The 12545-nt window shown below is 42.4% G+C and overlaps 1 protein-coding gene across 2 annotated transcripts in view; it reads left to right on the forward strand.

Moving 5' to 3' along the window:
• The window catches only part of Pamr1 (peptidase domain containing associated with muscle regeneration 1), a 96970-nt gene that overhangs the window by 13229 nt on the left and 71196 nt on the right, over window positions 1–12545 (forward strand). For both annotated transcript variants that reach the window (XM_004627044.2, XM_004627045.2), the window contains exon 2: window positions 10683–10859. In XM_004627044.2, the coding sequence (XP_004627101.1) occupies window positions 10683–10859 (177 nt within the window). The remainder of the gene's footprint in view (window positions 1–10682; window positions 10860–12545) is intronic.

The raw sequence follows: 12545 nt of genomic DNA on the forward strand, positions 1-12545 counted from the left end.
GAAGAATGTATGCAATGTGTTAATTATTGAAACTGTCCTACCAATTTGGTTTGAAACTGTCTCATTGCTATTTGTTTCTCATTAAAAGTATGGGAAAAAATAGTTAAGCAAAACCAAAATGCAATTTGTGCACAGAGCAAGCACACAAATCGGTGTCTTCATCTATAAAAGGTAAGACTGTAATGCACTGAGAATGCAATAAAGCGTGGAAGTACCTGGGAAGCACTCAGCTTGGCTCTGAGCAAGGTCTCATGTATGTTCACCGATGTTGTTGACATCCGCAATAATGAACGACCGGTCTGAAAGCCAGGCCAGCAGGATGGGTAATACTGTGATTCTGGAAACTCAAACCTTGTCTCTGGTGTTTACTACTTGTGCACTTTGCTTACCCTCTCCGTACCTCAATGTCTTCATCTATAAAATGCAGTTATTGTCTTTACACTCTAGGATTTCTGTAAGGATTAAATGACTAAATACTGGTGAACAACCTGAACTCTTGCATACATGCTGTTAGTATCAGAAACAAATTATTCATCACGTGTAGCAGTTTCAGAGTTTAACAGCATGCTCCTTGCTCTTTCCTTTGTCCTTTTTTGAAGAAAAGCTCTGCTCTGGTTGGACCACAGCTGTGACCCGGAGTATGACTACTGATCTTAATCATAAGGACAGTAACAATAACACAGAAGGGTGAGCGCTCTGCTGAGCCACTTTTCTTTAATAGCTCTTGTATTCACAACCATGACAAATATCATTAGCACCCACATTTCACAGATCAGGAAACTGAGGCACAAAGAACTTCCATGACTTGCCCAAGGCCACATAACTGCTGGAAGCAGGGCTTCATATATAGGCTGGGTGGTTCCCACATATTTCTACTTCATCAATAGCTCTTTGTTCTTAAATGGCAAAGTCAGAGCTATGAATTCTTGAGGACAGATTTAGTACATTGGCAAGAACGAGGCTTTGGCCCCAATAAGCGCTGGGTTCACATTTTTCTTCTTTTACCTGAACGCTGCGTGACCTGGGGAAACTTACTCGTGCTATTTGTTCCCTTGTTTGGTAAGTGAGGAAAATAATGGCTACTTGGAAGGGTTGTGAGCTGGCATATGCCAAGGACTCAGAGGCAGCCCTCCGGGGTGGTAAAGCCAGGGAATAGAGGAGAATGAAGACAGCAACAGTGTGGAGTAGTTTGCTGAAGGGAGGTTAATAGGGGCCTCCTACCCCTCCCCAGTAGACACAGTCCTAAACAGTATCTTTCAAAGGAACCCATTACCAGGTCTGGCACCCAAAGCAACAAGCTCTTGATCTCCCTCCCAGCTGTTGTGACTGCTCCCAAGATGAGTTGTGAGGAGCAGAGGGCTGAGTCGCCAAAGGTGAGATGTGGCCAGGCTAGGGCTGAGGGTCGCCTGCTGCCAGGATGGTTCTCAAGGCTCAGGGGTAGGAATGGAGTCACCAGGGGTTGCAGCAAACGTTCCAACACCCTGACTTACAGTCTTGTCACTTTGTCCGAGGCTCTGCCTGATCATCAGTCCCAGGAGCTGGGGTCCCAACCCCCCAGGGGTCAGGAATGTGTGTTCTGAGGTCTCGGTATGGGAAGGGCAGACAGCTCATGAAGAACGCTTCTGGGAGGGGCAAGTGAGGCGCTCAAGCTGTCTGACTGTGTGTCTCTTCGATGTCTGCTTCCTTTGCTCTCCTCTGGCCTCAGAATTATAAAATGCAAGATGGCTTTAAGAAAATCTTCTCAGTGGAAATTTTAGTTATGAGGTTAGATGGAAGGGCTATAAGGTTTTGGAGGACTCTGAGGCAGGTTCTGACATCCAGGAGGAGGCTCAGGGACATGATAAAAGTGCCTTTCTTCACCACCTTCTGGGGTGGTCTTGGCCAGGACCTCTGCTCTGACAAAGGATGCTTCAGTCAGCTACAGAAAGAGCTGAGCTGTGTTTTCACAAGGACTCCTCAGTCTTTACAGGCTGATCTTAACAGCCATCATGCCAACCTATTTCTTTAATATTCTGTTGGAAAACTTGGGCTGGGAGACCATGCTCCGGGGCACAGTTGGTCCTCTTTTCCCCTGCATATGGCAGGATTGTTTCTCCATCTATTTACCAGTAGAAGGAGGACAGCCCTAATCAAACTGCCAGTGAATCCAAAATAATAATGTCAGTAACAGTGAAGGCAGCCACCCCATCCATCCATCTATCTATCTATCCATCCATCCATCCATCCATCCATCCATCCATTCACTCACTCAGTCTACAACACACACATGAAACTTGTGGCTATTGGTGAACACTATTTTCACTGCCTTGGCATTCTCATTGATAAAACACATCTAAGCAGCTAAATAACTTATATTTTCTCAAGTGAATTCTGGAAGATTCAGGACTGGACTAATGAGACTGGACTCTTTATTTTGACTGGGAGACACCTGAATGACTGTTCCTAAGCACAGAAGTGGAGGGGAGGACTTAGACTGAGCTTTTAAAACCAAAAAATACCCTTCACATTTGCTTACCTTATTTCTTACTGAAAGGGATGAGAGGCACTTATGTGAACAGGATAATTAGGTGGCAAATGAAAATTACTTGAAGACTTTTCCAAATCCAGAGAAAGTACCCATGACAAAAGAAACAAAAAACCAGTAGTTTATTATTATTATTATTATTATTATTATTATTATTTTATTATTATTTTGATACAGGGTCTCTCCCCGTAGCTCAGACTCCTAGGGATCCTCTTGTCTTGGCCTCCCCAGCTCCGGGACTACAGGAGTGCACCACCACTTTCCGTTTCAGGGCCACACAGCATGCCAGGGGTTCTGGTGCTGGCGCGTGAACTTGGGTCTTTGTGCTTGCCAGGCAGGCACTTACGCTACCAAGCTATCTCCTCAGACCCCAAAACAGTAGTTTATAAAACCAAGCATGTCACAAGTTTTGAGAGGTAAGATGACCATATTCACATATCTCTCAGTACCTATATGTGAATCAGGGTGCACCCATATCATTTGAAAGGTAGACACCAAAATATTGACATATTTTGTGAGTATTTTCATTCCATTATGTATGATTTTCTCCATTTCCCAAAGCTTTTACAAGGAATTCCTTTATTTTTCCTGATTTCTCTTTGTACTACAAGTGTATCATTTCGGGAAAATGGATGGGGAGATAGGTACAGGCAGAGCTCAGAGGATTTCCAGGGTAGCAAACATACTCTGATACTGCAACAGTGGACACATCATATGTATTGTGTGCCAGTTCACCAGGAGCCTTGGCCTGACGGTGCTGTGTCCCTCTGGGTTCATCAGTTGCAGAAGATGTATCCTCTGGCGGTGCATGTTGACCATGGAGGAGGCTGTGCATATCCAGAAGCATGAAGTAAATCACTATCCTTCCTACTAATTTTGTTGTGAAACTAAAATTAGTTTAAAATGAAGTCTTAAAGATGATTCATAAAGAAAGAAAGAACTATTTTATCCCATGGAAGGATTGACAGTGAATGAACGCACTTGGCACCTTGAACATCATAGCCTTTATTTTGTCATGGGATCATAAAAACATGGACTCGGTCTCCCATTGCCTTAGTGTATACCAGGCTGAAGCTTCATGGCTTCTTTGTGTTTCATTTGTGCTTATTTGCTGGAAGCTCTGGAAGTAGAATACTCACTTGCAGCTTATGCGAAGCTTTGTCCTCAACTGTGGAAAGCAAATGAAGCTTGCTCAACTCTAGTAGCTGACAAAACTGGAGGTTGGCTGAGACCATTTCTTCAAAGTAACCAGGTTGTCCACCTTTTCCCAAGCCCTGGAATTCTCTGGTCCTCTTTTTTTGCCCTTGGGATTAGCTCCCTAAAAAGATTCTTTTTTTTGGCATTTCTCTTTGCTTCCATAAATATGACCCATGTTTTCCTATTTATTCCCTTCACTAATAAAGTAAAAGGGTTGGAGAAGAGGATTTTAAACTTAAGATAAAACATATTAGTGGCTCCACTGGCTAATTATGAAGACAGAATTACATAAAGATTGTAAAAGTACTTTCGCTATGGAAATGCTAAGACGCTTTAGGATACTTACAAGAAAATACTCAATAAATTCCGCTGCTATTGTTGTCTCCCTCAGTCTTAGTTTCTGGAACTGGCTCTTAGCACCACATTGAGATTCCCTGAAATTTGGATAGCAGAAGCCAAATGGCCAATGAGCCCTTGCTGCAAATGCAATTCTAGTAAGTGAAGAAGAAAATTTAGAGCGTTGCTCTTGTCTGCTTGTTGCATTTCTCAATCTCTTTAGCTGGTCAGTTGGAGACTCTTCACAGAGGATATTCCATTCCCTGTTTGTTTCATCCATGTCTGTGTTGGGGGCACTTTCCTGTTCCGTCCCCTTCCAAGTTGAGAGAATAAGAAGGGGGAGGGAAAAGGGCCAAGACATGAAGATGTCAAAACCATCACCTCCGTCATCCTGGAAGTGCTCTTATTTTTGCAGATAGGCAAATTTCTTTCTGTGATTTTACTTAAACCTCCTCACCCCATGAGTTCTATAGATCCGCTATGCACTCTGTCATAACTGTGCTTTCTCATAGCAGTCTAAATTTGCCCTATCAGTGTTCATGGTTATGTTTTTGTGGGCTCAGTTGACCAATGTGTGTTCCTCTGAGGACTGTGAACTCTGGGATGTCAGAGAAACTGCCTGGTTTCCTCTCCGCTGTCTCGAGCACCCTGCCTCCCACCTGGGACGCTGACAATCATAAATACCTGTGGAAGGAGCAATGACATTCATCACTTCACTGATGCTCTTGGCGCTGTCCACAGAGGGGAAATAAGGAACAGAGGGAGGAAGCGACTTGCGGAAGGCCACCCTTTTGTCTGAGAAGACGTCGTGTCTGTCCTTTGATGTTCTGCAACAGATCACCACGGTGGTGATTTCGGCAGTGGAAGTTGATCTCCTTCCACTTCTGGAGGACAGAAATGAACCTTTGAAAAGGCTAACGTCACAGTATCCGCAGGGCTGCCTTCCTTCTGGGGGCTCCAGGGAAGGATCCATTTCCTTGCCTTTTCTAGTCCAGGGGCTGCCATTGTTCCTTGGCGCATGGTCCCTTTCTTCATCCCACAACTCATCACTCTGAGCTCTGCATTTTGTCTGTGTATCTCCTTTCTCGACTCTTACTCACCTCCTCCTTTTTTTATGAACATTAATATGATGACATTGGTCCCACTTGCATAGCACGGAGTGCTCCTCCCATCTCAAGATTCTTGAATGAGTCACATAGGCAGAGCCCCTTCTGTCAGACTCTCTTGGGATTGTCCCCTGGACTAAGACCAATCTTTCTTGTTAAGTGAATGGAGGGAGTTAATGAGCATATTAGTAGACTTGATCATTGGAATAAAGAAACAAGATAATGAAAGCAATCTGTGGGATTAATTTCTGCATAAAAGGGAGAACCCAAGCATTCTGCAGTCAGGTGGAGACAACTAAATATGCTAATTGGAGAGGAACCATATTTGGCATCTGCTAGAGTGGAACAAACCTTACTTGCTTTTCATGTCCAAGTATGAAGTCTTGTAGAAGTTACAGATTAGTTTAATCCTGTAGTGACCTCTCTCAAGGCGGTATTAACATTTATATATCCTTAGAAAATCTGGAGAGATGTAGTGCTTTACTCAGAGAGCATAGAGGGAGAGGGTGAATATGAGTCACATCCCTGAGCATAGTTGCAGAGAAGACAGATGACGGGATAAGGCAGGGTCTAGAGTGAAAACTATTCTAGACAGGGATCTGGACTTACAAGTGCCTCATAGGAAGCAAAGTGCTCTGGCTCTGGTATCAGTGAATTAGGGGCAAAGCCAGCTTTTCTGGCTCATAGTTCCAAGTTGGACCAAGTGGATGGAAATGTTTGACTATTGAGGGAAGACAGCTTGAGAGTTAAGATCAAATTCATTCCTCAAATTACTTAGCACCTCTGTGCACCTGCTGTGGCAACTATGAATAAGTTAGCTGTGGTTCTTACTGACTTATGTTCACTTAAGAGAGACAGATGAAAAGCAAGCAGAACCACCTGTCAGTATTTATGAAGAATTGGTTCCAAAACTCCCTGAGAATATAAAAATCGGCATATAAACAAGTCTGTATTATAAAGTGGCCAGCATTTGCATAGAAATTGTGTAATCCTCCCATATACTTTAAGTCATCTTTAAATTGCTTTTAATTAATATAATACAAAATCTATGCAAACAGTTGTTAGGTTTACTGCATATAATGGTAAGAAAAAAAAGTCTAGATGTATTTAGTAGAGTCACAATTCAGTAAAAAAGAAAATATTTTTGACTTGAAGTTGATTGACTCTGTGGATGCAGAGCCTGTAATAGAAGAGCAATTCCAAATAAAAACAGAAAATAATTATTGTGTTGGTCAGCTTTCCTGATGCTGGATGAAAATGCATGACACCTGCAACTGAAAGGAATAAGAAAGGTTTAATGTGGCTTATAGTTTCAGAGGGTTCAGTCCATGCTAGGCTGACTCTGGGATAGGAACATCATAGTGGAGGGGGATGATGAAGCAAAGTGGTTCACTCATGGTGGCTGAGAAACCCAGCCCAAGGGAACACCTCAGAGAAAAAGGGGCCAGGAACAAGACACAGTCCCCAAGGCCACACCTTCTTGACCTACTCATAAACATTTAGCGTGTGCTTTGCTAATCCTGTAGGTGGCTTTTGAGTCAGTCTAGTTGATAATCAAGGTTAACCATCACGATTGTCAATTGTGGTAAGGGCTAAAATGTAACAAATAAAGCTGAAGGGAGACCACAGTCAGGAGTGTGGGATGTGCATTTCAGGTGAGAAGGTCAGGAAAGTCCCCTGTGAGTGGGTGTCATATTATACCAAGTCTGAATGGTGAGACAGAGGCCACCGGGAGGCAAGTGTGAAGGCCTTGGGGTGGGCAAGAGTTTTCTTGAGAAACTGACAGAAGGTGGGAAACTGTGCCTGAGAAAAAGTTGGAGTGATAGGGACGGAGCAGGCTCCCCAAGGCCCGGTAAGCCATTTGAAGCTTATTTCAAATGCAATGGGAGAGAAGCTGAATATTTTACATAAAAAACAATATAATACACATTTTTAAAATAAGAAATGTGGATGTCTTGTACTATGTTCTTTTTTTTTTTTTCTTTCAGTAGTGGGGATTGAACTTGGGACCTTGAGCTTGCCAGGCAAGTGCTTATGCCACTGAGCTATATTCCAGGCCTGTTTTCTTTCTTTTTTTAGCTATTAGTTATTGAAGGCTTATTGTATGCCAGGCAATGTCTTCAGGTTTTTTTATATACATTATCTTATCCAATCCTTTCAATAGTACTGAGATGGAGAAACCGTACCCATTTTCTGGATGATAAACTGAGATTGACAAAGTAAAATCACTAGCCAACAACATACACCTAGAAGGTAGCAAGGATGGAATTCCAAATGGAGGTCTACGTCCAGTGCTTGAGGCTTTAACTGCTTTGTTTTCCCTCATTTACTCACGTTTGTAACATTAAAAAATAGTTTGTGTGAGTTGGACGTGGTGGCTCACAGCTGCAATCCCAGTATTCGGGAGGCTGAGACATGAGGATGGCCCTGAATTTGTGGCCAGCCTAGGCTACATACTGAGCTCATGGCCAGCTTGAACTAGATAGCAGGACACTGTCATAAACAGCAAAGGGACTGGGGATATAGCTCAGCGGTGTAAGCACCTGGCTGGCAAGCACAAGGTCCTGAGTTCAATCTCTGGTACCACCAAAAAAAAAAAAAATCAGCTGAAAAGAAACAATAAAAAAGTGTATATATAAAATTTCTTATATTATCTATTTAAGTGTACAATTCGGTAGCATTTGTTACACTCAACTTACTGTGCAACCATCACAGGTAACTATTTCCAAGTTTTTCATCATCCCAGACAGAATGGGTATCCATTAAGCAACCACACCTCTCACCCTTCCCCTAGTTTTTTGTAATCTCTAGTCTGCTGAATATCTGTTTGTTTGAATTTGCTTACTGAAGGTATTTCATATAAGTGGAGCCAGATAGCATTTGTTCTTCACTGTATGCCCTTCTGCATAATGTTTCTGAGGTTCCTTGATGTTCTATCATGTTTCAACATTTAACTCCTTTTTCATGACTGAATAATATTCCACTGTATCCACACACCTCTTTTTATCAGTGCATCTCTTGGAGGACACTTGGGTTGTTTTCACCATTGATGATTGTGAATGAGCATTGATATATGAATATCTTTGAATCCTCGTTTTAATTTTTTAAAAATGTATATCAACAACTGGAACTGCTGGGTCATGTAGTAATTGCATGTTTTAACTTTAGGGGAACTGCCAAACTGTTTTCCACAGCAGCTACACAACTTCACACTCTTATTAGCAATGCAGAAAGGTCCCTGTGTCCCTTTATCTCTGCCAACACCTGTTTTCCTTTTTTTATTTTTTATTGTATTGTTACGGCTTGGGCTTTAACCATCCAGTGAGTGGCGTCGCATTGTGGTTTTGATTGACTTTTCATGGATGACATTGTGTATTTACTCGTGAACTTGTTGACCACTCATGGCTTTGTTTTGGAGAAACATCCATCCAACTCTTGTCCATTTTTCAATTGGTTTGTCTCTTTGTGTCAAGCTGTAGGAATTCTAAAAATATACTGTGAAATATGAATCCCTTGTGAAAGATACGATTTGCAGATACTTTTTCCCATTTTATGGGTTGTCTTTTTACTGTCTTGATAACAACCTTTGATGTCAAAAGGCTTTTAATTTGGATGACGTCCAGTTTATTTTTCTCTCAGTATGCACATTTTGGTCTTATAGCTAAAATTTCATTGCCAAATCCAAGATCACAGAGATGGGCCCTGTGTTTTCCTGCTTTCTCTCGCTTGTAAGCACCCAGCTTTCATCTAGATTTTAGCCATTGGTTTCTTCTTCAGCCACCAGGGGAAACGCCGGAAGGCCATCTCAAGGGGCTCTGAAAGGGGCTCGTAGAGCAGAGTGGAACCAAAGGCTCCCATAGTGCCCATACACCGACCATTGATGCCAAACTAATGCCCATATATGGGTCTTTCCTGGTCCCCTGTACTTCACAAAATGATGAAAGGAAGTAACATTTTCATAGAACTTCATATATCCAATTTAAGGCTCTATTATTGCTATGTAAATGGATCTTTTCCATGATAATAGAATGTTCTGATGATCAGAGGCTGAGACTAGATGGTGAGAGTTTCTTCAAATGGCTCCACTCGGCACATTAAGTGGCACAATAAACTCTGGGTCTGATTTCTAATGCAGGGGAAGAAAATATAGCTGTACTCCAAAAGTCAAAGGGTAAGAAGGCACCATGTGTGCTAGGATTGCTTTCCGTGGGCCGATGAAGCATGTCAGGAATGCCTGCCTGGGGATTCTAGGGAAGGCTTCCTGGGACCTTGCCCAGACTTTCTCAAATATCTCATCCATTTTTACTTTAATAATCATCTTTATGCAAGATTTTCAGAGCTAGAGAATGAGAAAAACAGAAGAACAAAGCAAAGCTAGTAGATCTGTCTTCGTCTGAGTTCCTCTGTGAAGTCTTTCATTGTTTCCTTCTATAGACTGCCATATGGATTTCTTTTTACTTAAGATTAGATAGAGATAGATAGATAGATAGATAGATAGATAGATAGATAGATAGACAGACAGATGAAAAAAGAAAAGAAGAGGTTCCTGCTTGGAGAGGGACAGTTTGTTCTCATGGGAAAGAACCCTTGATTGTACTTGGGGACTGAATAAAGTTGGGCTAATGAGTTCACCCTTGTACAACATTGAAATTCTCCCAAACATACTAATTAAGGTACTTTTTGTCCTTTGTCTTGGCTTTACCTTTGAAGACGCTATGAAAATGGCATGCTGCAAACTTGGGGAGCCAAGACTGGAAGCAGTAGGTTAGTCTCCGTTTGGGCATCAGTCTTGTACTAGAATGGCTTTGTCTAGAGGGTGGTCTGCAAGTTTTCTGATGACCCCCAAAGCTGGGCTGCACTACATAGTTGTGAAGTGTAGTGTTTCACTCCAGAGTTGTGCTGCGCACAATCTATGCAATTATCATTAGCGAACTGTATCACAATAAAGACAGAAATAATAAAAATGAGGATTGATGATATAGTTCAGTGGTAGAATGTCTAGTATGCATGAGGCCTAGGTTTTAATCTCAGGTACTAGGAAAAAGACAAAATGACAGAGTTATAGAGATGTAGAGATAGAGACAGATGGAGATGGAGATGGAGATAGAGAGAAGAACTGAATATGGAACTTATGGGATAACTATTTGCTTACTAATTACATACATGTTCTACTGTGAACCCACCTAGGTTACACATTGCTGAAACATATATTTAGTTTTTGTCAGTGTTGGAGCCTCTTATAAACGAGAAACCCAACCTATGAAATATGACTTTTTGAATATAAGAATAAAGCAAATAACAGCTTCATCTGTTTTCCAATGGATGGTTTTAAATACCTTATGGGGCAGGCTACCCTACCTTGGAAGCATAGTACACTGAGGAATTCCCATGGTTGTTCTTTCTGTCTCTCAGGCAGGGCAACATGTTTGTAGGGCAAGGTTGATTCCTAACAGTGGAACATTTTCAGGTCTTATCTCTCCTGCCAGGGCCTGTCTTCACCTGCTGGCTTTCCATTGCAGAATACACAGTCATTAATGAAGCCTGCCCTGGAGCCGAGTGGAATATTATGTGTCGGGAGTGTTGTGAATATGATCAGATTGAATGTGTCTGCCCTGGCAAGAAAGAAGTCGTGGGTTACACCATCCCTTGCTGCAGGAATGAGGACAATGAGTGCGACTCCTGTCTGATTCACCCAGGTAAGCATGGAATGGGAGGACAGGCTGGATTCTATTAGGCAACTGTTAGGAAGATGTGACGCCATGGGTATTAAAAGTGATGCATGACAGCTCATTCTCACTTCAGGCAAAGACATGAGTGGAGTTGGTTTGCTTTTCTCTGGTGAGGTTGCACACACGTGAATTCATCTACGCATTCGTTCACTGGACAAGAAGACCAAGCAATGCTGATGCGCCGTACGGGTTAGTGGAAGTGCAGTGATGATAAGAAATGGAAACAGCCCTAGAATTCCAAGAGCTTATAGCCCAATGAGGGAGATGAAGAATGGGTAGCTAGGATACAGTGCTAGGAAGGGGATAGAAGCACAAAAAGAGAGACAAACAGGGTGCCATAGCAGCATGGATGGGAATGGAGGTTAGGTAGCGGGAAGATCAGGGATGGATGACTCAGTAACATGTGCAAGGTAGAAACAACAAACTTAAAAGGCTGTAGTGGACTAGGTTAGGGAGTTAGGTGACAAAGATAGCAGATGCCAAGGTCCTGCGGCAAGAGATAGCATGAATTTTGGGCATTTATAGTAGCTCAATATGGCATGAGAACCATGTATGATGATAATGTGGAAAAAGGGGTACAGACAGACAGACAGACAGACAGATAGACATAGCAAGAGCAAATTAAGAGAGTAATGTAGAGGAAGGAACAAGGGCCAGATACAGAAGGGCTTGTTCTATGAACTTTAGGTATTTTGGTAAAGAGTGATGGCATAGTAGAAGTTGGGCATCTTTTAGTAAAGAGTTGAAAGGCAATTTCGTTTTTAGCTGCAGTATGGGGAAATGAACAGAGGTGGCAATGATTGGGGCAGGAGGGAAATAAGGAGGATCGTAATAAACATAGAAGCCTGATGACGTGAGACAGGTGCAGGGATGTGAGAGGCCTTAAGGACTTGGACACACTTCCAGGTGGACTGGACAGCTGAGAAAGGGGCGGAAAGAGCAGAGGTCAGGGCTGGTGCTCTGGATTCTGGGAGGGATGTTTAAGTCCCAGCTACAAGAGTGTCTTTGGATAGGTGAGACCTCCCAGCCAGTATGCTCATTCCTTTGCCTTATATTAGCCTGGACCTGACTTCTGCTATGCTGTCACGCTCTTCTTCAGAGAAAGTGGCAGTTTCCTCTTCAGTGGTTGCAGATTTAATAACTACCAAAGTTCCAACCTGGATGGAGGACAGCATGGGCCCTGAGCCTTACACAGAACAATATTCTTCCATTGGGACTGGAGCCTCATTGAACACTTTCCTGGTTTTGGAAAAGTATGGAAGTCCTGCTGCCTGATCCTTCTAACATTAGCTAGGAGGCTTGCTTTGACCTCTGTAGGTCAGATCAAAAGGAGGATGTCAAGATTTCCAAATGACATTTCCTAAGACTGAGGGATGAAAGGAAATCAAAAGAATGCTTTTTGTATTTTCTTTTCTTGGGAAAGAAAAACCATAAAGAATGATGGTCATTGCTACCAGAAACTAACTTTCTTTCCTGGGAAGCTATGAAAGAGGAAAGAAAATGAGACTCAAGTCTGCAAGTGTTACTTCTAGTCCATCTTTCTTCTTGGAAGATGTCTCAGTTACTCTTTACTTGTTGCTAGCATAAAATATCCAACACCCAAAATTAAGGAAGGAAAGGTCTATTTAGCTCACAGTTTGTGGCGGTTTCAGT

The sequence above is a fragment of the Octodon degus genome, unplaced genomic scaffold, assembly GCF_000260255.1.
Source record: "Octodon degus isolate 3935 unplaced genomic scaffold, OctDeg1.0 scaffold00018, whole genome shotgun sequence".
NCBI lineage: Eukaryota > Metazoa > Chordata > Mammalia > Rodentia > Octodontidae > Octodon > Octodon degus.